Below are 21,154 nucleotides of genomic sequence, written 5' to 3'. Positions count from 1 at the left end.
CACTGTTTCAAACCAAGAAAAAGAAAAGCTTGTAATAAAGTTCCTGCTTACTAAAAAAAATGTAAAAAAATATATAAATAAAAAAATATATACTTATAAGAAATAAAAAATAATATCATACTCCAAACTAAAGGCAAACATCTTCCAATGATTTGATTTTAAAAAGGTACAGGTTTGGTGTAAAAGTTGCACATTAATTCAGGTTGAAGTTAGACTCGAGTTAGATCGAAACATGTCACGCATTCTGAATCATTCTTATTTAATCTTAATATTTTATTCATTTAAGGAATTATTATGACTATCTACAAACATAGAATTTTGAATACGCAAATAAATACATTTAACATGTCAAAAAATCAGAACATGCGGTACTCCAGGAAGCGACATTAGCAGGAAGCGGATGAACGAATCAGAGTTCAGACGGGGAGGTTCAGCCGCGATGCGATTGGCCGCTCACATTCACTCCCGGAACCCCAAACATGGAAATAGTGGATAATTCAGCGCAACTCGTGTACAATAGACCTTCAAATTTAAAATACATGTTACTTATCAAGACACACCTACCTACCCCAATCGATGCAGCTAAACTTAAGTTAATGGCAATTATTAGAAGTTTAATAGCACAAGTAGTAAGACATCATAAAAACCAAAAGGTTATACAGAAAAAAATGAATAGAAATATCTCCCCCACCCCCTCTCCTCATCCATGCGGCCTATCGGAGTGCGGTGTGAAAAAAACGCCACGCAACCGTCAATAATCTCAGAGCGCTACCGTGGCAACGGCCAGCAGACATCACATAAATAAGACCATGGTACCGAGGGGCGGAGCTACAGCCTCAGCACGACGTAGCTCCTCCCACCCCGGGGACCGACCACGCCCCTCCAGGCGTCACAGCCAATTGGGGGGGCGGGGCATGGGGAGGAAGGGGGGAGGGGCAAAGAGGCAAGTCCGGATGTAAGATTATATAAACAGAAAATAAAAATAAAAATGAAAAAGAGACAGCATGACGGCTCAGTGCTAGCAGGCCGGTCGTCGACGGCAACCGTACGTGGAGAGAGAGACGGATAGAGGGAGAAGCAGGAAAAAAATAAATAAATGGGGTGGACATTCAGAGAACGTTTTCTTCTGTTGGCATGGTAACGTCTGTTCCTCCCCTCCCCGAGTTTGAGCCTGGTCCCTCTCGGCGGGCCGGGGGGGGCGACCCAAGAAGTTTAAAACCAAAACAAAGGAGTGTGGGGGTGGGGGGGGCTCAGACCCCGGTGGGCGCCAGGCGGCTGACGAAGGCGATGCTGCTCAGACACATCTTCCTGAAGAAGGCGGGGCAGGTGGGCTTCATGATGAAGTGCTCCAGGAGGACGCGCAGCTCCGTGAACAGGGTGCTGGGGGGGGGGGGGGGGGGGGGGGAGAACAACATATGTTACACAGATAGAAGAGTGTACGATACACAAAGGGGATCAGACAGACAGACGTATACAGCGCACAGAAGAACTAAAACGGACTACTAAGGTAGAAACAGATAAACTTCAAGATGAACGCATGAACCAACAGATTAGTGGATAAGAGTAGAGCTGACCGTGGACAACGTACAAAACAGATAAACATGTTGGATACAGATAAACCAATAAACATACAGGTCAGCATGCAGACAGCCACGAACACCCACCGCTCTCGCTGTGCTAGGAGTTAGCGGGCTTAGAGTTAAAGAGGTTAAGCGTTGGCGGGCTAAGCGTTGGCGGGCTAAGCGTTGGCGGGCTAAGCGTTGGCGGGCTAAGCGTTGGCAGGCTAAGCGTTGGCGGGCTAGCTTACCGGCAGTAGGGGTTCCTCCTGGACGTGTAGCGCAGGCTGAGGAACCGGTAGTAGATGAAGGGCTGCAGCATACTGCCCTGACCACTGGAGAGAGACAAGAACATTAACCCTGACCACTGGAGAGACAAGAACAATAACCCTGACCACTGGAGAGACAAGAACATTAACCCTGAACACTGGAGAGACAAGAACATTAACCCTGAACACTGGAGAGACAAGAACAATAACCCTCACCCCTGGAGAGAGACAAGAACAATAACCCTGACCACTGGAGAGAGACAAGTACATTAACCCTGACCACTGGAGAGAGACAAGAACATTAACCCTGACCACTGGAGAGAGACAAGAACATTAACCCTGACCACTGGAGAGAGACAAGAACATTAACCCTGACCACTGGAGACAAGAACATTAACCCTGACCACTGGAGAGAGACAAGAACATTAACCCTGACCACTGGAGAGACAAGAACATTAACCCTGACCACTGGAGAGAGACAAGAACATTAACCCTGACCACTGGAGAGACAAGAACATTAACCCTGAACACTGGAGAGAGACAACAATAACCCTCACCCCTGGAGAGAGACAAGAACAATAACCCTGACCACTGGAGAGAGACAAGAACATTAACCCTGACCACTGGAGAGAGACAAGAACATTAACCCTGACCACTGGAGAGAGACAGTCAACATTAACAAGAGCAGCGGTAACTATTTCAGTAACTTTTTTTTTAATTTTTTTTATAGTTTTATAAAGCCTATTCACTTTTTGTGGCATCAGTTTGTCCTCTTATGTTTATGAAATGATATTGTTGTTATAATGGCAGCTACTTCCAAAAGGGGAAATGTTTGAATGTTTTCATTTCATTGGTTTAAAGGACCACTGAGGCCATGTAAACGGCACTGATTATCCTTATTTTGTTATTTTAAGTTTTATAGATCCTTAGCACTTCTTGTCAGTGTATCCAGTAATAGTCGTTTCAATAAATACAGCTATGTATGAATTGAGTTGCTTTGAGTTATCAATTGAACACACTATCCAGATCATACACAGCCAGTCAGCCACTGGTAATGGCTTAATTTTTTTTTAACAGTGTTCAGTGAAAATTCGCAATGCATCGCAATAATTCAAGTATCGCGATGCATCGTGATAGAATCGCATCGTGGCATGTGAATCGTGATACGAATCGAATCGTGACTTCTTTGGCAATACCCACCCCTAATAGAGAGCAGTAAAACGTTTACATTCAGCAGACGCTTTTATCCAGAGCGACTTACAATAAGTACATTTGTCAGATGAAGAAACAACATATCGCTGTCGGTACAGTAAGGATGTTCATATAACATTCTTACTGTACGCAGTTAATGCATACCTAAATTGTATGCACTTAATGCGTACATTACGTGCCAGGACGTACAACATACAATAAGTGCCTACATGAAGTTCCAGTTCTTCAAACCGACTAGCACCTCACTGGCTCACATTCAGAACACACTTTCACAAAACAAGATCAGGCTCAGAGCTGCTGGCATCAAGGCCCACATCCATTAGCTTCTACTAGCCAGGAGAATATCAACAGTCCTACATACTGGTGCTACAAAAAACACCATACTAATTGAGTTATGGTCCATTATAACAATACTATCAAGATGATTGCGTTTCAATAGAACATTTAAAGCCAGATGTTCCAAAGTGCTCCCCAGTAATCTAAGGAGGAGGATAATGATAGCAGGAGCTGGCCAGCGGTCCCTACCTGAAGAGCATGAAGACAGTGGCGGGCATCAGGAAGATCTCGTTACAGGCGATGAACTTCAGGATATTCTGCTGGTTGGCCGTCAGCTTGTCCAGGAAGTTCCTTATGAAGCCGAGGCTGGTGGGGCCCACGGACTGCAGGGACCAGGACACACTCAGTAAGATCCTCAGAACAACCAGGACACACTCAGTAAGACCCCCAGAAAAACCAGGACACACTCAGTAAGACGCCCAGAACAACCAGGACACACTCAGTAAGACAAGCCAGGTAAGACCCCCAGAACAACCAGGACACACTCAGTAAGACCCCCAGAACAACCAGGACACACTCAGTAAGACCCCCAGAACAACCAGGACACACTCAGTAATACTTAAACCAGGACACACTCAGTAAGACTCAGACCAGGACACACTCAGTAAGACTTAAACCAAGACACACTCAATAAGACCGTAGTCAACCCAGGACACACTCAGTAAGACTCAAACCAGGACACACTCAATAAGACCTTAGTCAGGCAGGGACACACTAGCTTGTGGTGCTGTGAATTCTACTTCCAACTAAACTGACGTATTGACAAACAAAATGGCCGGTTTGTGACCCCATCCCGCCACTCCATTGGGTTCCATCTCCGCAGTGAGAGCAGTCCTCCTACTAGTCCAACCTGTCCCCTTCAACACAGCGCGGCATGCTGCCAACAACCTCGTTAACGACGGCAGTAACGAACCTACGACCCGTCAGTGGAGCCCTTGGTTAGTGGTCACATGACCGTCAAACTTGGTGGCCACACACCCTGCTGGCTTCAGTTTGAGTACATCAGGGCCTTGCTGGTGCGTGTTCTACATCACGGTGGTGCTATAGGGCGATGTTGGTGCTCGGTAGGGGGTGGACTTACGTCGAGGACCTTCTTGGTGTAGGTGGTGGCGTGGAGTAGAGAGAAGAGGAAGACTGGGAAGATGCTCACTGGGAACGCTGGTTGAGGATCTAGCAGAGTGGCTCGACACAATTCGTACAGATGCATGATGGGTAGATCTCCTACCCAGTGGGCCGTAGCAAGTGGTGGGCTGACCCCTTATACGTGTTGACTAAACCCAGATTTACATATTTAGGGCATTTAGCAGACGCCGTTACCCAAAGAGACTTACAACAAGTACATTTGTGACCTTGTAGCGGGTTAGACTAAATTTAATGTTGGGGTGCCAGTATACCCGTATACAACACAGATAGCTAGGATAAGATGCTACACAACTTAGTACTATATTCATGTGCCAGGACGTACAGGTGAACTCTGAAAAAGTGAGTCTTTTGCAGAAGCTGCGGAGCAACTCTCCTCATGTAAACACTACAAGCTCGGCTACTGCTGCTGAGGCGGGCTGGGTGGAGCAGGGAGGATACTGGTGATGGGGTAGGAGTTGACCAGGATGAGGGAGTACAGCAGGTAGTGGCAGCTGTCCTCCTGAAGCGCCTGGGACAGGAAGGCCCGGCTCAGCTGGAAGTGGGGCAGCCGCTGATGCAGCCGCAGGGCGCTGGTCAGGGCGTTGGCCAGCAGGGCGCGCTGGTAGAAGTTAGCCGCCGCGTGCGCCCTGCAAGACACACACACACAGGGTTGATTATGGTTGCACGTTCACGCAACTACCACGCAGATTCTTTGATGAAGACCTGAACCTTTATGGTTCTACGTCAAGTTTTAGTAAGCTGACCAATCACAGCCCTTCACCTCGACGGAAGGTTACAATATTTTGGAGGCAAACGTCAGGCCCTTGCGGTGGATGCAAGGAGGGTGCGCAAGGACGTAAGCAGTCCGTAACCCCCTCTTGTACGTGAACGTGGGACCATAGTCAGCCCTTTAGAGTATGTAAATAAGTCTAAACGTCTTCCAGGTCCTATCTTACAGTCTTTGTCCACCTGGTTCAGTCGGCTGACCCACACACTGATAACCCCCGCCCAGCCAACCCTTCAGCACGTCACCGGGGGTCTCAGTTCAGCTGATGCCGTCGCACTGGGTTACGCCCAACCCTCCTCCACAAAGGTCAAAGGTCAGCTCTGTCTCCCCTGCACAGTCCCAGGTCAAGTCTAAGAACCCCCACCATTAGGACGAGAGACGTTCCCATAACATTTGTTCCTTCCCGATACCGATTCCTGATCTTGAGTATAGTCCGAGCTTGATCATTTACATTCATAATCTATGATTATAATAATACAGTTGGATCCTTGGAGTTAAGGGTCCATGCATCTATGCTTTTCTGACTTGGTAGCTCCAACGCACGTAGGTTAACGAACACAGCATTACACTGCACTGTTTGTGAAGTTCTCTGTGTAGTAAATGAGCTAGCATCTATATCGGATCGGCACATAAACTTGCGTACTCGCATTACCCAACACTGCATTTTCGGCGGAATTTATGCTACTGGCATAGATATCGGAACAACTTTACCAAGGACCATGTCCCCCCCCCCCCCCCGGGGCCCCAGACGTACCCAAGCATCGGCAGGATGAACATGACGGAGCAGTAGACGGTGAACAGCCGGGACAGCCACATGGCCGTCTCCAGCTTGTTGCTCAGCAGGAATTGCTGCGGAGGAAAAAGTTCAGCGATTCAAAGGAGAGAAGAGGACCATCCCAACACATCCTGTCGCCCAGGACAGTGAAGGAGTTAGGCATCGTCATTACTGGGTGAGGTGTGTTAATGGAGTGATGCCTTTTAACGAAAGAGTGAGGTGTAGGGTTTGTTAATGAAGGAGTGAGATAAGATGGCCCAGTTCAGGCTCAAGATAACACTCACACCCCAACAGTTATATCTGCCTTAAAGATGACTTCAGCCCGTAACATCACATTCAGGAACAGCTTTCTGATCAATACCATGTTTGAAGGAAATGGAAAGCAATATTGTCTAAAATACATCAGTTTACTATACATGACAATTCCTGATCGACATCTATTAATGTTTCCTATCGACGCACAATCCTGTCAGTCAGGGATGTCAGTGACGCTGCTAATAGAGGTTCTAGAGAGGTTTAATAGAGGTTTTATCGAGAGATTGTACAGAGTGGTTTTATAGGGATTATATAGAGGTTATAGCTACTGCTGCTACATGCAGACTAAAGGACGGGTTCTATGGACAGGTTCTACAGAGCAGTTCTAAAAATAGGTTAAATGTAGAATCTAGAGCGGTTTATAAGAGGTTCTAGAGTTTTGAGAGCGGTTCTATAGAGGGATCCTAGAGAAGTTCTATAGAAGGGTTCCTAGGGAGGTTCTATAGAGGTTATATAGAAGGGTTCCTAGAGAGGTTCTATAGAGGGGTCCTAGAGCGGTTCTATAGAGAGGTTCTATTTAGGGGTCCTAGAGCGGTTCTATAGGGGTCCTAGAGAGGTTCTATAGGGGTCCTAGAGAGGTTCTATAGGGGTCCTAGAGAGGTTCTATAGGGGTCCTAGAGAGGTTCTATAGGGGTCCTAGAGAGGTTCTATAGGGAGGTTCTATAGAGAGGTTCTATAGAGAGGTTCCTAGAGAGGTCCTAGAAAGGCTCTATTGAGCGGTTCTATAGAGAGGTTCTATAGAGGGGTCCTAGAGAGGTTCTATAGAGCGGTTCTTTGGATGTAGGAGGGCCCCACTCACCAGGGGCCCTGTGCGTGGGGCCGGGGGCGGGGTCTGCTGGTCGGTGTCGGACATCTTCGGAGGATTAACGTCTCTGTTTTGCTGTAGGAAAAAGAAAACACGGATCAGCACCTCCTTAAGAGACCGTCCTGTTGCCTCACTTTGCTCTAACCCCTTCCCCATTGACCCCTTCACACACACAGGCCCTCACCCCTTCACCATTCACCCCTTCACACCCAGGCCCTCACCCCTCCACAAACATAGGGTCTCACCACGTCACACACACAGGGACTCACCCCTTCCCTTCACACAGGGTCTCACCACTCCATGATTCACCCCTTCACACACACACACACACCGGATCTCACCCCTTCACACAAACAGGGTCTCACCCCTTCACACACACAGGGTCTCACCCCCTCACACAAACAGGCTCTCACCCCTCCACACACACAGGGTCTCACCCCTTCACACACACATGGTCTCACCCCTTCGCACACACATGGTCTCACCCCTTCGCACACACAGGGTCTCACCCCCTCACACAAACAGGCTCTCTCCCCTCCACACACACGGGGTCTCACCCCTTCACACACACAGGGACTCACCCCTTCACACACACAGGGTCTCGTCTCACCCCATCACACACACACACAGGGTCTTACCCCTTCACACACACACAGGGTCTCACCCCTTCACACACACAGGGTCTCACCCCTTCACAACCAGTAGCACTAGCACATTAGCTGCTGCAATACTAGCAGAGCCCAGTGGCCAGGCTGCATTAGCACTAGCATTAGCACTCACTAGCACTAGCACCTTAGCTGCTGCACCACTAGCAGAGCCCAGTGCACAGGCTACACTAGCACTAGTATTAGCATTAGCACTAGCGCTGAACCAGCAGGATGTCTAGAATATTCTCGCCAGTGCTAGCTCGGCATGCTAACATGTTAGCCGTGTTGTAGCTAGTCGCTCAGGTAACGCGGAGCGTCCCGGGAGGAGACCGCCCGAAGAGCCGCTCAACGGGCGGGGAACACGGCGGCACCTGGCTACATGTTCACGGAATAAGAATTTAAAGCCACTTACGGGCTGAATGAGCGGATGAATGATCCTCCGGTGGGCTCGTGATGACGGCGTTCAGAGTCCCACGGTGCTCCGGTGAAACGATCAGCTGACCTCCTCTCGATCCCGAAGGGAATTACTATCGCGATACTTACGCGCTGCAGTTGGATTTCACAATCCATGTCGTCCGATGGTCTTGTCGTTGTAATGTTTATGAATACTATAACTGGACTTAAACATTTCCAAGTATACATGCATATATAATAATAAAGAACTGTTTGTCACTGCGTAAACTACAGGTGGAAAGTATTGCTGTCCAGAGTTTAGATTTTATATATTTATTGTAACGCATCTGTCATTTTGTAGGACTGCCACGAGAGGGCGGCCGAGCGCTGTTGTGGACATGTTTCTTATTTTTCTGTGTGTGTGTGTGTGTGTGTGTGTGTGTGTGTGTGTGTGTGTGTGTGTGTGTGTGTGTGTGTGTGTGTGTGTGTGTGTGTGTGTGTGTGTGTGTGTGTGTGTGTGTGTGTGTGTGTGTGTGTGTGTGTGTGTGTGCGTGCGTGCGTGCGTGCGTGCGTGCGTGCGTGTGTGTTGTGTGTGTGTGTGAGGAGAACACGAATCGTCCAACGGGACTGGGACCATCCATATAGGATGTAGGCCTAAACACAGCTCCCAACAGAAGATACACACTCAAGCCTCAATAGCCTCGATGATAACTATCGGTTGATGCTCCTCGATGCATATATTTATGTATGAATAGCCTGCTACACGTATAGGCCTATACTTGAATCAAGCACAGATTCATCTTAACATAATAAAATAATGTCTCTGGACCCTGAATACATTGTTTTGTACACATATATCGTTCAAAAAATACCACAGTTAAGACTCGGTTCCCTATTTCTGCAGAATGTTACTCCGATATATATATATGAAAAATCTATTGGGTTAGATGACCCAGATAAATATATACATATATATATATATATTAGAGCTGTCAGTTAAACGCGTTATTAACGGCGTTAACGCAAACCAATTTTAACGACGTTAAAGATTTTATCGCGCGATTAACGCAATTAATAAAAAATAATAATAATCTTTGGCTCAAAACAAAGAAGCAGTAGCCTGACTGCAATGTTCAAATGACATTTGTTCAAAGCAGTCGTTTAATTGCACTATAGGCTCTTTTTTTGTATCGTCCTGTTTTGATCAGTATATGCCAATGTTGTTATCAATAAAAAATCATTTGCACAAGGCAAGCCGATGCACTTCACCATGTTGATAAGAGAATTAAAATGAGAAGAATTATGGGACAAAAAAATCAAGGGATATTTAGCATAGAAAAAGAATTTGCGATTAATCGCGATTAATCGTGAGTTAACTATGACATTAATGCGATTAATCACGATTAAATATTTTAATCGCTTGACAGCTCTAATATATATATATATATATATATATATATATATTTATATATAATTACACCGGTAAATATAATCTAAACGGTGGTATAGTTCCGCGTCCCGCCACCAGAGGTCGCCGCTCGACCGGTTTTATTTAGGTTTTTCATGGACGAGCTTTCACCGGGTTGAAGATAATTATTTTAGCTCTAAGTGCATCTTATTTGGTCCCAACATGTTTTAAAATCGTATATATGACTGCTACAGTAGCCTACCACGTATGATCCAAGAGGGTTGGCACAGAGTGTTTGTGGACGCCATTTGAAAATATAGGCAGTGTAAGCACTGGAGAATCTAATTATTTCTTTGCAAAACCTAATTAGGCATTAAAAAAGGTTAACGCCAGCCGCCTGAAACGTTTTTGTTTAATAATCCCATTACTGACGGCTCATCATGTATAAAATGGAGCAGGAGGCGGAAGCCAACTTTCACTTGTTAAAGAGAATCCCTGAGAAATAGTCGCAGAGTTTGGATACCATCGTGTTGGGAAGCAGCGCGTAATGACAGAAGGTCGTCAGAGATGTGAGTATCCTCTCTATTTCAGTGTCCTCTCTATCTTCCGCGTGGCTCTCCGCTCCACTGCTCACCAGCAGAAGAAACATCTGATCCACGGTCAGGAACACAATGTGGATTTCGGTGCTTTGGTGAAATGATGTGAACGGGAGTGTTCGTTAAAAGAAGCTCGTCACGTCGTGACGAGAGAATTCCTTGAGGACCTTTTGGCCGTCTGGAGCCCCTCTCCGCGGGGGGCCAGACCCAGGAAGGCTCACAAAGTCTCACTTTCACGCGTTTAAACCTTCTGCGTTCAGTCGCGTTTTGCTGCGGGCATCAGTGAGGTTTGGTCACATTTATTAATTTAACTTATCCGCCAAAGTTTTTTTTACATTAATCATTGATCATGATGTCACGACTCAAAATAAAGAATAAAAATAGGCCTTTAAAAAACGACCCTCTAATAAAATACAAAAAGAATACAATAAATAGGCCTACATTAAATAAATAACTCACATCATAAATCAGAGCGCCAGGCTGTTATAATAATCATGAAGATGCTTAGGCCTATTCTCGTTATTTAGAGGGTCATGTCGTGGTTTTTATTTGTCACGTTTATCTGCAACATCTTTTATATAAATCATAAGGGCCAGACTTAAAATAAAGAATAAAAATAGGCCATTAAAAATTGAATCCATACAGGGATTTTGAACTCCTCGACTTCAACCCCTCGCCGACCGAACCTCTTCAGCGCTATATTCTCTATACGGAGAGAGTAGGCCTATAGAGCCTGGTTCCCCGGAGACAGACGGGGACCGGCCGCTGGTTGCGGGGGCCACGGTGGTGGTTCCGAGGGGCGAAGCCGGTGGTTCCGGGGGGCGCAGCGGCTCCAGACGGGCTATAGGACCCAGAATCGCCCCGTCCGCCCGCGTAACAGCCAAACCCAAAGAAACCGCTTCACGTTCCCCAAACAGTCCGACTGGGCTGTAATAGCCTAGGCTATATTAGCCTATAGTTTATCATATTATAATTTGGATGTATTTTACATTACATATCTATTCACCGAATGGACACCGAACTACACGCGCGGATCATTTATCCACGACAGGATCTCTCCAATGACCCCCCGTCGGCCTCAGAGAGACCGCATGGAGACCGTCCGGTCCTCAATTCATCATCTCTCAACTGAATTTTGTTCTACACCGTCTTTTATTATTATTAGGCTATTATTATTATTATTATTATTATTATTAGGCTATTAAGAGTAACCTAGCCTATATTATAACTTTATAATCTTATAAATGTCTTATAGCTTTCCATTCTTCTTATTCAGAAGCAACAGGCGCACCGCCTGTTGCATCCGAAAAAGAATTAAAGATGGTGTATTTGAACAATATTTAGTTTTAGTAATTTTATTATTGATCGAAATGATAAGAATTGCATAAGCCTGGTCTCGCGCAGGCAGGTAGACCCCGCTCCTCCAACCAGCATGGTCTCACCTAGGGAGCTTAACGGCGCTTATTCGCTTGACATAGGCCTAATAAATAATAAGAAGAATAAGAATCTGGAGGAAATGTCGGCCACCGACGTACACAATGAAATAAAATAAACAAAATAGAAATACTTGAAATATTGGCCTCACAATGATATTAGTAAACCATATATCCTACATTTAAGATGATGATGGCTATATTATTATAATTATGACATCAAATAATATTTGTTGCATAATAATACCAACAAGGCTAATACTATTCCGATTTATTTTATTTTCTGGTGTGGTTAATAATGTTAATAATTGTATTGTCATTATATATATATATAATCTATATAATCACAGGATTCATATAGCTTACATTTATACATAGGCCTATATATTATGAAATATTATTATATATTCTGAGGCTTATTGACACAAATCTTGTTATTTTCCGTAATGTATTTGAGGTTCATTCTAAGAATGTAAACCCAGTTGTGGGTCCGCCTGGTTTGACTCCGATCAGAGGATGAGGGAGTGTCGGCCTTTTGGGTCGAGTCCCGCTAACCGGGTTACCCTGAACCAGTCCACTCTCCTGTTTACACATGGGCAGTGGACTGGTTCCTCCTCCGTCCTCTGAAAGCGTGTTTGTTTGCGGCTGAATGGGGTCTGAAGGGATTGATTCGGGATTGTCTCAACAAATGGTTTGGGCGTTCCGTCATCGGTCACAGCACGGCCGGCCTGTCGCGGAATCACAGGATTCATCAGATAGTTCAAACACGACCTTTTGGAGCCTCGAACAATACACTGCAACACCGCGCCGTTTATAAAGACACACAAAGCCCTATAATGACACAATCAATTAGAGACACAATCATCACAGCCGTTTATGCACACGTTTATTTACACACACATTTATTCATACACAAACAGTTACACGCACACACACATTTATTTACACACACACAAACGCACACCCTCACACACACACACACATACACACACACACACACACACACACACACACACACACACACACACACACACACACACACACACACACACACACACACACACACACACACACACACACACACATTTATTTACACAAACACATTTCCACAATAACCTTTTCAAACATTCAGGCTCGAGGAAATGTTTATGCTCGACAATCATGAAATATATAATATAGTACGATTCACAAAGACAATATAGGCCTAATATAGAATTTAAGTATAGGCTCATGATGACCATAAAATATAGACAATAAAATATATTATGAGCATAAATATTAGCTGTAATATTGACTGATGACTGTAATAATATATTGATTATCCTGCGAATACAATAAAATAGACTCATGACGAGACAACAATTATGAATAAACAAAAAAAGAAACAATTATATATTTTCAAAGACTCGACTCATGGCTTGTGTAAAATATCAATAAAAAATATAGACTACGGACTAAATTGAATGAAAAGTATACTTATATCTAAACCTTAACCTTTTATTTATTTATTCTATTTTCCTGGTGAATTCTTCGCGTTAAAACAAATCCGTGGGAGGCAGAGACTCAAGACGGCAGAGAAAGAATTCATAGATCTCCTCTAGAGAAGGACATAGGATCTAAGGACACTGAGGGTCTAAGGACACTTAGGATATAAGGACACTTAGGGTCTAGAGAAGGAAGTAGGGTCTAAGGACACTTAGGATCTAGAGAACGAAGTAGAGTCTATGGACACTTAGGATCTAGAGAAGGACTTAGGGCCTAAGGACACTTAGGGTCTAAGGACACTTAGTATCTAGAGAAGGACACTTAGGATCTAAGGATACTGAGGATCTAGAGAAGGACACCTCTCATGAGGCTCCAGACCGGGTGGTCAAAGTGGGGGTCCCTCAGGGACCCCTAGACCCTGAGGGGTGCCGCAGTAGAACGAGCTAATAAATATAACCCCGTAGGGTTCGTTGTTTTATTTCCTAATACGTGATTGGCCTCTTTCCTTGTTGAACTTAAACCACAGCTGCCTTATTGTGGAGTTTAGTTAAAGCATTACCGTTAATGGGGTCTGTGTCTGAGTCTCTGGTCGCCACAACGGATAATGGCGCCACTCATGAGGTCCGAGCCCCTCATGGGGTCGTGACCGTTTGGGAAACCGCTCTGGGCCAAAACACGTCGGGGCAGAGGGGACTGGAACAATGTTTAAACAATAACCACGAAATATAGCCGCGGTTAGCCGGCGAGATTTAGCGTTATTAGCTTAGACCAAGCTATAGTAAGCTAACAATAGCCTTACGCTGAGATAAGATGTTCTTTATTCATCCCCCCTTATTGGTGTTCAGAGAGAATATTCAAAAGCATCTAAGAGAGTCAACAGCTACTAACTCCTATACAATTCTTAGCATCCAGGCCTTTGTTACAAAGCATTATCAATCTATCATGTAAACATGTGTGAGAGTCCCACAGACACCAACAGTGCACTGTGTTGCTATAGCATAGCCTTCTACCTTAAGCAAGCCTGTAGCCTAGCCTAGCCTAGACGTGGCCTTGCCACTGCTATTTGTGTCCAGGTCTATATCAATTATGCAGACTTGCCCACTTAAAGTGTTTGATTAATCAAATATTTGTTGCAATGATATCCCACTCAAAAAGTAATAACAACACATTAACTCTCCAGTTTGAGTGTGTAGAGTGTGTAGTCCTACACTCTAATAATGTCAGATAACCCCGCTGTTATTCAGTCGATGAAATCTCTGATTTCACCCTAATCTGCATCATCTGTAGTATCTACATATGACTATGTATATGCATCTGCATAGTGCATCTCTATTTACATATCATTTGTGAAGCCTACTTTTAACCAGGCAAATAGTCGAGCTAATCCAACATCTCAGCGATCATCTTTCATCAGAGATAATGTTTGAGGCCCACAGGCCTTCATGACACGACATAGAGTACCAAACCCAGACAAAGAGCGAGTTACCAGAGGTTATAAACTATCTCCTTGTTGTTATGAAGTGTGGCCCTAACTCTCAGAGGTGTTGACACTGTAAGGCTGGGAACCCCTCCCCCCTCTCTGCTGTACTGCGGCATTAGGCTTTAATCCCAATTTAATGAATTCAATATTGACAGATTAAAAAGCGCCACAGTCACACCTTGCCGGCGGACGCTGCGCTCCCATTGGCCGGTGGGCCGGGAGGCGGTCCCCCGGTCCTGTTATTGCTTATCAAACACGATCCGCAGGTGAATTAATCAGGTGGGGTGGGCAACACGCACATCCTCTGGCGGTAACGGATGGCTGCAAAATGTGACGTTATTATTTCCCGTCATTTCAGGAAACAAATTGAACATTTATTGTATATATATTAAAAATTATACAGTAGTCTAGGGGGGCTGCTGTCGCTTTTATTGCCGAGCGGCGAGGGAGGGGGGGGGGGGGGGGGGGGTGTCTCCCGGGAGCCATCCCGGCTTGTTACCCGGAACACCACTCGCAAAATACCCAGAACCCCCAAATTGATTCACAAACAAATTCATAACTCTGGGATTCAAGCAATTTTAGCCGTGTTTTCCTCTCTCTGGCTTTGAGACGTGGCTTTCAGAGGAGGGATGGGGCCCTGCTCTGAAAGCCTCATCCCGGGACTGTCCGTAAGGGTTCCGGGTCTGTCTTTCTGTCCATAAGGGTTCAGGTTCAGGGTCTGTCTGTCTGGGTCCCGGGTCTGTCCCCCAGGGTTCTGGATCTGTACTTCAGGGCTCAGGGTGTGTCTGTCCAGGTTCAGGGTTCTGGGTCTGTCTGTCCATCCAGTTTCTGGGTCTGTCTGTCCTTCAGGGTTCTGGGTCTGTCTGTCCTGCAGGGTTCTGGGTCTGTCTGTCCATCAGGGTTCAGGACAGGGTTCCGGGTTCGAGTCCCGTTCACTTCCCACTCTGTGATGCTCCACATTATGCGTCGTCCTGGGGGTAAAACATCCACTCCTCCGGCCTGTGGGGGCTCCACAAACACGCCGGGCGCCCCCCACAATGCAGACATTGTCCGGGGGTCTGGAAATAGCGAGCGGCCTGACTGGCGGGTCCGACGGTCCAGACGCCGGGAGAGACCGGGCTTTGTCTCTCCGGGGAGATGAATGAGGCGTGTCACACACATGATTGGTTTGCACTATTAAATTGTCAAAAAGGAAGGATTTCTCTAATAGCGCCTTTTGGTCCAGAAGTATGGAGTTCAGAGGGGGGGGTCTGGTAGGGGGGGGCGAGGGGGGGGGGGCGACGCCATGCTGGGACGCTCCGCTGCAGTCCGGCCAAAGGTCAACCCCAGTTCTCATGGGACCAGGTTTAGACCAGACCAGTAGAGACCAGAAGACCAGTAGAAATCGGACTAGTAGAGACCGGTAGTCCAAACCAGTACAGATCAGTAGAGACCAGACCAATAGAGACCAGAACCAGTAAGACTAGACCAGTAGAGACAATGAGATACCAGTAGAGGGAAGACCATTAGAGAACAGTAGAAACATTGACAGACCAGACTAGTAGACAGCAGACCAGTGGAGACGAGTGGAGATCTTTAGAGACCAGAGGAGACAAGGAGAGACCAGACCAGTAGAGAACATTAGAGACCCTCAGAGTGCAGTAGAGAGAAGAAAGACTGGAGTCTGGAGACCGGACCAGAGACTGAGAGAGAAAGGAGACTAGAACTGTAGAGACAGAGACCAGGGTGACCGGTAGAAGACAGTGAGACCAGTAGGGAGACCAGTAGAGACCATCATCAGAAATGCCATCAGAGCCAGAAGTTCCCAGTTCGGACCCCAGTGGACCAGTAGAGGGGTCTGAGCAGACCGTCTTCAGGGGACGGGATCATAAATTCAACGCGCGCATTCCTGGCAACGCAATTCCAATGAGGTCGGAATGGTTTTTACGCGTTTACGCATCGTATTTGTAACCGTTCGTTTAATTCTTATTTGATGACAGATGTCAGATCGTGCGTTAACCTGAATAAAAGAAGAACTCCCGCGAGATGCGCATCGCCCGTCCGCGCACCGCCCTGACGCGGCTCCGTTGGTTTATGGTGACCGTTAACAGCTCATCCATGTTGACTCCGCCACTCGCGCCCTTTGGTCCCCATTGTGCGCCCGCCCCTCACGTGAAGATTTATGCATTTTTGATATCAAATTCCTTCTGTCATCCAGACCGCTCTCTTGTTGACTTTTCTTGACCCGATGACACGACCCCCCCTCCCCAAACTTTCCCATCTTCACTGCTCCCCCATCCCCCCTCCTCTCTCTCTCTCTCTCTCTCTCTCTCTCTCTCTCTCCCTCTCTCTCTCTCTCTGTCTCTCTGTCTTTCTCTCTCTCTCTTTCTCTCTCTCTCTCTCTCTCTCTCTCTCTCTCTCTCTCTCTCTCTCTCTCTCTCTCAATCTCTGTTTGCTCAGCGCTTGAACTTCGGAGCGACGTGTCCCCGTCCTGTACTCTGAACCCGGTACCTAACCCCCCCCCCCCCCCCCCCGCGCCCGCCCAGCGCGCTAATTAGTTCAACAAACGCTCGCCCCTGACTCCACGGCCCGCGCGCTGAGGAGGTTTTGTTCGCACTCAGCTGCCGCTCAGCGAAAACTTTAGCTCCTCGCGCTGACCCGAGCGACCAGGGGCTCCGCGCGACCCTGTCCGGAGTCACCCCCACCCTCACGAGGCAAAGGCCACCGGCCGAGGGCCCGGGAATGGCACCACCAGCTGCTCGCGGTGACACCGGCCACAATGGCGTGCGGTGAGCAATCGTTCTGCGGCTTGTCAGCACGTGGACAATGTTGTTGCGCCAACATTTATTTACCTTCAGAGACCCGCTACGAGCCGCACAGCGGAGAACCGCAGGCAGCAACATCAACACCAACAGTGGCCTCAAGGCTACCCGGCCGACAACGGCCATGTCCCGCGATACTTCTGAATGGAGGGCGCGCCAGGGGCAGAGCGCTCTATACAGTATCGCGGGACTTGGCCGACGTGGGGCCGTTTAGCCGCACCGGGATGGACGCTAATTGCGGGGCTGCAGTCCCACTGTGGCCCGGGGGCCCGTCAGCGGGTAATTGACAAGGCCGTGTCTGTCTGGCAGCAGCTGGCTCCCGCCCGGAGGACTTGGGCTGAAACGCAGTTAGCGGGAGATTTATGGAGGCCCCCCGGCGACGCGGGTTAAGTAATATCGCCTGGTTCCTCTGCGCGCCGGTGTTTAATAAGAGGAGCGCGCGTCGATTAGGCGGACAGGTGACTCCACTGTTGACGTTATGAATCACAGCCCAACAAGGTGAGCTGAGACGACCCCCCTCCCCCCCCCCATCCCACACTCGCCCATACAACTACCCCCCTATCGTGCTATACACCCCCCCCCCCCCAGCGTCCCATCCCCCAGTTCCAGGATACACGAAATATGTTTGGTGTTTTTTGTCAAAACAAACGCGAGAGTGTTTTACCAATAGTACGGACCAATAATACGGTTTCGCACACACACGCACACCACACGCAACGCACACACACGCACACGCACAACGCACACGAACACACATGTACGCACCAGTGGCACAGAAGCACATGCACGCACACACGCACACACACAAACGCACACACACGCACACACACACACACACAACACAACGCACACAGATACAGACATATACACACAGCTAACGGTATATATACTATATGCTTTATCCTGCTTCTATGCACGCACAAGCGAATACGCCACACGCGAACACGCATGCACGCGCTATCACGCACGCGCACTGGGAAGGCCGCTGTTTCCCAGTGGCTGTAAAGAAACGCTTTCTGCTCCTTTTGAACCCAATCGGCGGTTTCTCTCCGCGGCGCTTTTCTCTCCGCGCGCCCTTTCTCCTCGCGACACAATGGGACACTGCAGCACCCTGCCGTTCGCAGCGCGGTCGGGGTTCTGCGCACTGTGTTCCGCGTCTTTGGATTTCATCAATCAAAATGACGGAGGTTTTCCATAAAAATGCTGAATTCGGGTCTGGGACCGAGAAGGTAGAAGCTCGAGCTGTCCCCCCCCCTCCCCCCCGATGATAATGGCGCCCTTTGATGCGCCAAGAGAGACATATACGTGCCGCGCGCACTGGGAACCAACACACATCCGGGAGAATGCGGCGCGAGTTACAGAGGGTCCTTTAACGGCATCTGACGTCACCTTATCGATGCGTGTGATCAGGGGGATACCTGCAGGTGATGCAAGGTCTAACTGCGGGCCTTGAACGGGTGTGTCTCTCACTCTCTCTCTCTCTCTCTCTCACACAAACTCACTCTCACTCTCATTCTATACATCTGTCTCACTCGCTCTCTCTCAAACTGACTATCACTCATTCTACATATCTCTCATTCTATATCTCTCATTCTATATCTCTCTCTCATTCTCTCTCTCATTTTTTCTCCCTCTCTCTCAAACTCACTCTCACTCTCTCATTCTGTCTCACTCACTCTCACTCAAACTCTCTCATTCTCTCTCTCTCTCTCTCTCTCTCTCTCTCTCTCTCTCTCTCTCTCTCTCTCTCTCTCTCTCTCTCCTCTCTCTCTCTCTCTCTCTCTCTATATATATATATATATAGCCTATATATAGCCTATATATATATATATATATACATATAATATATATATATATATATACATATATATATATATATATATATATATATATATATATTATATATATATATATATATATTGATAAGTCGGCCTATATGTGAATATCTCTCTCGCACTATATATTTATATTAGAATATATTAGAATATATAATATATAATAATATATTATAGATTGTTTTATAATTATAATATAGGCCTAACTGTACCTTTATATACGCATAAAGGTACAGTTGTATTATAAAAGTGGGGCTGCAGTAGTTATTATAATCACAGCACGAAGCGTCGTGATCCCAACCGAGGTTTCTCAGCACTTCAGTCATTCAGACCAAGTGATCGAGGCGTGATTGAGGGAATCCGAGGTTTTTTAATCAAACGCGGAGCAGCGAGACGAATTTATGAATCATAAATCCGTCCTCTGGTCCCCAACGTGAGCTTTCCTTAAGCGGCCTCGGAGTGCTGGCTAATCATCCCGTATTGACGCGGTGTCCGCCCGGGGTCAGGGGTCAACTGGCAGATTAATGGTACCGGGGCTCTTTGATAACAGCTCGCGGTGATTACAGCGCTGCTAATTGGCCCCCGGACGCGGGGAGCTCCGAGAGTCTCGAGCGTTTGTCGGGATTGAAGAATTGTTTAATTTCAGCGGCCTGCAAAGCCGCGGTGTTTCCTGAGGTGAGGGCCGGTAATAAAGCTCTAATTGACGGGCGCGGCCCCACTCCCCGCCCCGCCGCGGTATCTTTATTGCGGGCGGGAGGACGGAGGCTGTAATCGGATTGCGGGATTCCTCCCGGAGCGGAGCGCGAGGAGAGAAATCGTTATTAAAAAAGTTAAGGGCAGCGCGCGAGGCGACATGCCGTCGAGGTTTGATGAAAAACACAAAGTGATGTCAGAGGCACATTTTCACCTCGTCTCTACGCATCTCTGCGCCGTCTCCAAGCTAGATTACTTCTCACCGGTCTGAACTCTAAGGTACCCCCCCCCCCCCCGTTGTGTTGTTGGGCCTCATAATACGGTGTTTTTTAAACACACGCGATAATCATCATCTAGTGTGTGTGTTTGTGTGTGTGTGTGTGTGTGTGTGTGTGTGTGTGTGTGTGTGTGTGTGTGTGTGTTTGTGTGGTGCGCGTTTTGTGTACACGCGCGTGCGTGTGTGTTTGTGGTTGTGTGGGCGTACGCGTTGCGCGCGCGCGCGCGCGTGAGTCCGCGCGCGGTGTACCCACCAGTGAGACGTCAGTCAAAGTAGCCTGGCCGCCACGGTAACACATCTCACTCTTCCTCCCCCGTCTCTCTCCCTTCTATAGCTTCCTGGAAGCCTGTGATTGGCCGGCTGTCTGGGCTGGCGGATGATTGATGACGGCGAGGGCAAGGGCGCGCTCCGACAGAAGAAAGGCGCATACAGGCTCCATAGAGCCGCTATGAAGGGCCCGCTCCTCCACCTCCTCCACCTCCTCCTCCACCTCCTCCACCCCCACCCGACCCATGGCTACAGGAGGGGGGGGGGGGGATGGGGAGAGGTGTGTGTGTGTGTGTGGGGGGGGGGGGGGGGGTCTGTTACTTGGCTAATCCGTTTAGCCATTGAGCTAGCAGCCGTCTGATGGAGGGGTAAGTGCAGCGACGGATGTCTGTGTGTGTGTGGTGTGGGGGGGGGGGGGGGGGGGGGGGGGTGAAAATAGTGAGAGAGAGAGAGAGAGAGAGAGAGAGAGAGAGAGAGGAGAGAGAGAGCAGAGAGAGAGAGAGAGAGAGAGAGAGAGAGAGAGAGAGAGAGAGATTATAAATAACATCAGATACATTTAATAATCTAAATTATTGATGTTAACGATCAGCATACTGTATTGATTAGTGGTTAGTGATTAACAAAGAATAAGCAAAGACCTCGATATATATTTATATATAGAT

General features: G+C 47.4%; 1 protein-coding gene across 1 annotated transcript; it reads right to left on the bottom strand.

The window, feature by feature from the left end:
• Positions 1-252: 252 nt before the first annotated feature.
• tmem33 (transmembrane protein 33) lies at positions 253-8,382 on the bottom strand. The gene is made up of 8 exons (XM_060063512.1): positions 8,237-8,382; positions 7,172-7,252; positions 6,037-6,131; positions 4,955-5,142; positions 4,455-4,522; positions 3,563-3,696; positions 1,808-1,891; positions 253-1,380 (listed from the first exon to the last, which is right to left on the bottom strand). Exons 2-8 carry the CDS (start codon positions 7,223-7,225, stop codon positions 1,251-1,253), a joined length of 753 nt encoding a protein of 250 aa, XP_059919495.1. The 5' UTR covers positions 7,226-7,252; positions 8,237-8,382; the 3' UTR covers positions 253-1,250.
• Positions 8,383-21,154: the final 12,772 nt, after the last annotated feature.

Source organism: Gadus macrocephalus, chromosome 10 (assembly GCF_031168955.1).
Source record: "Gadus macrocephalus chromosome 10, ASM3116895v1".
Lineage (NCBI taxonomy): Eukaryota > Metazoa > Chordata > Actinopteri > Gadiformes > Gadidae > Gadus > Gadus macrocephalus.
The sequence above is the reverse complement of the archived record's forward strand: the minus strand, read 5'-3'. Positions and strand labels throughout refer to the sequence as shown.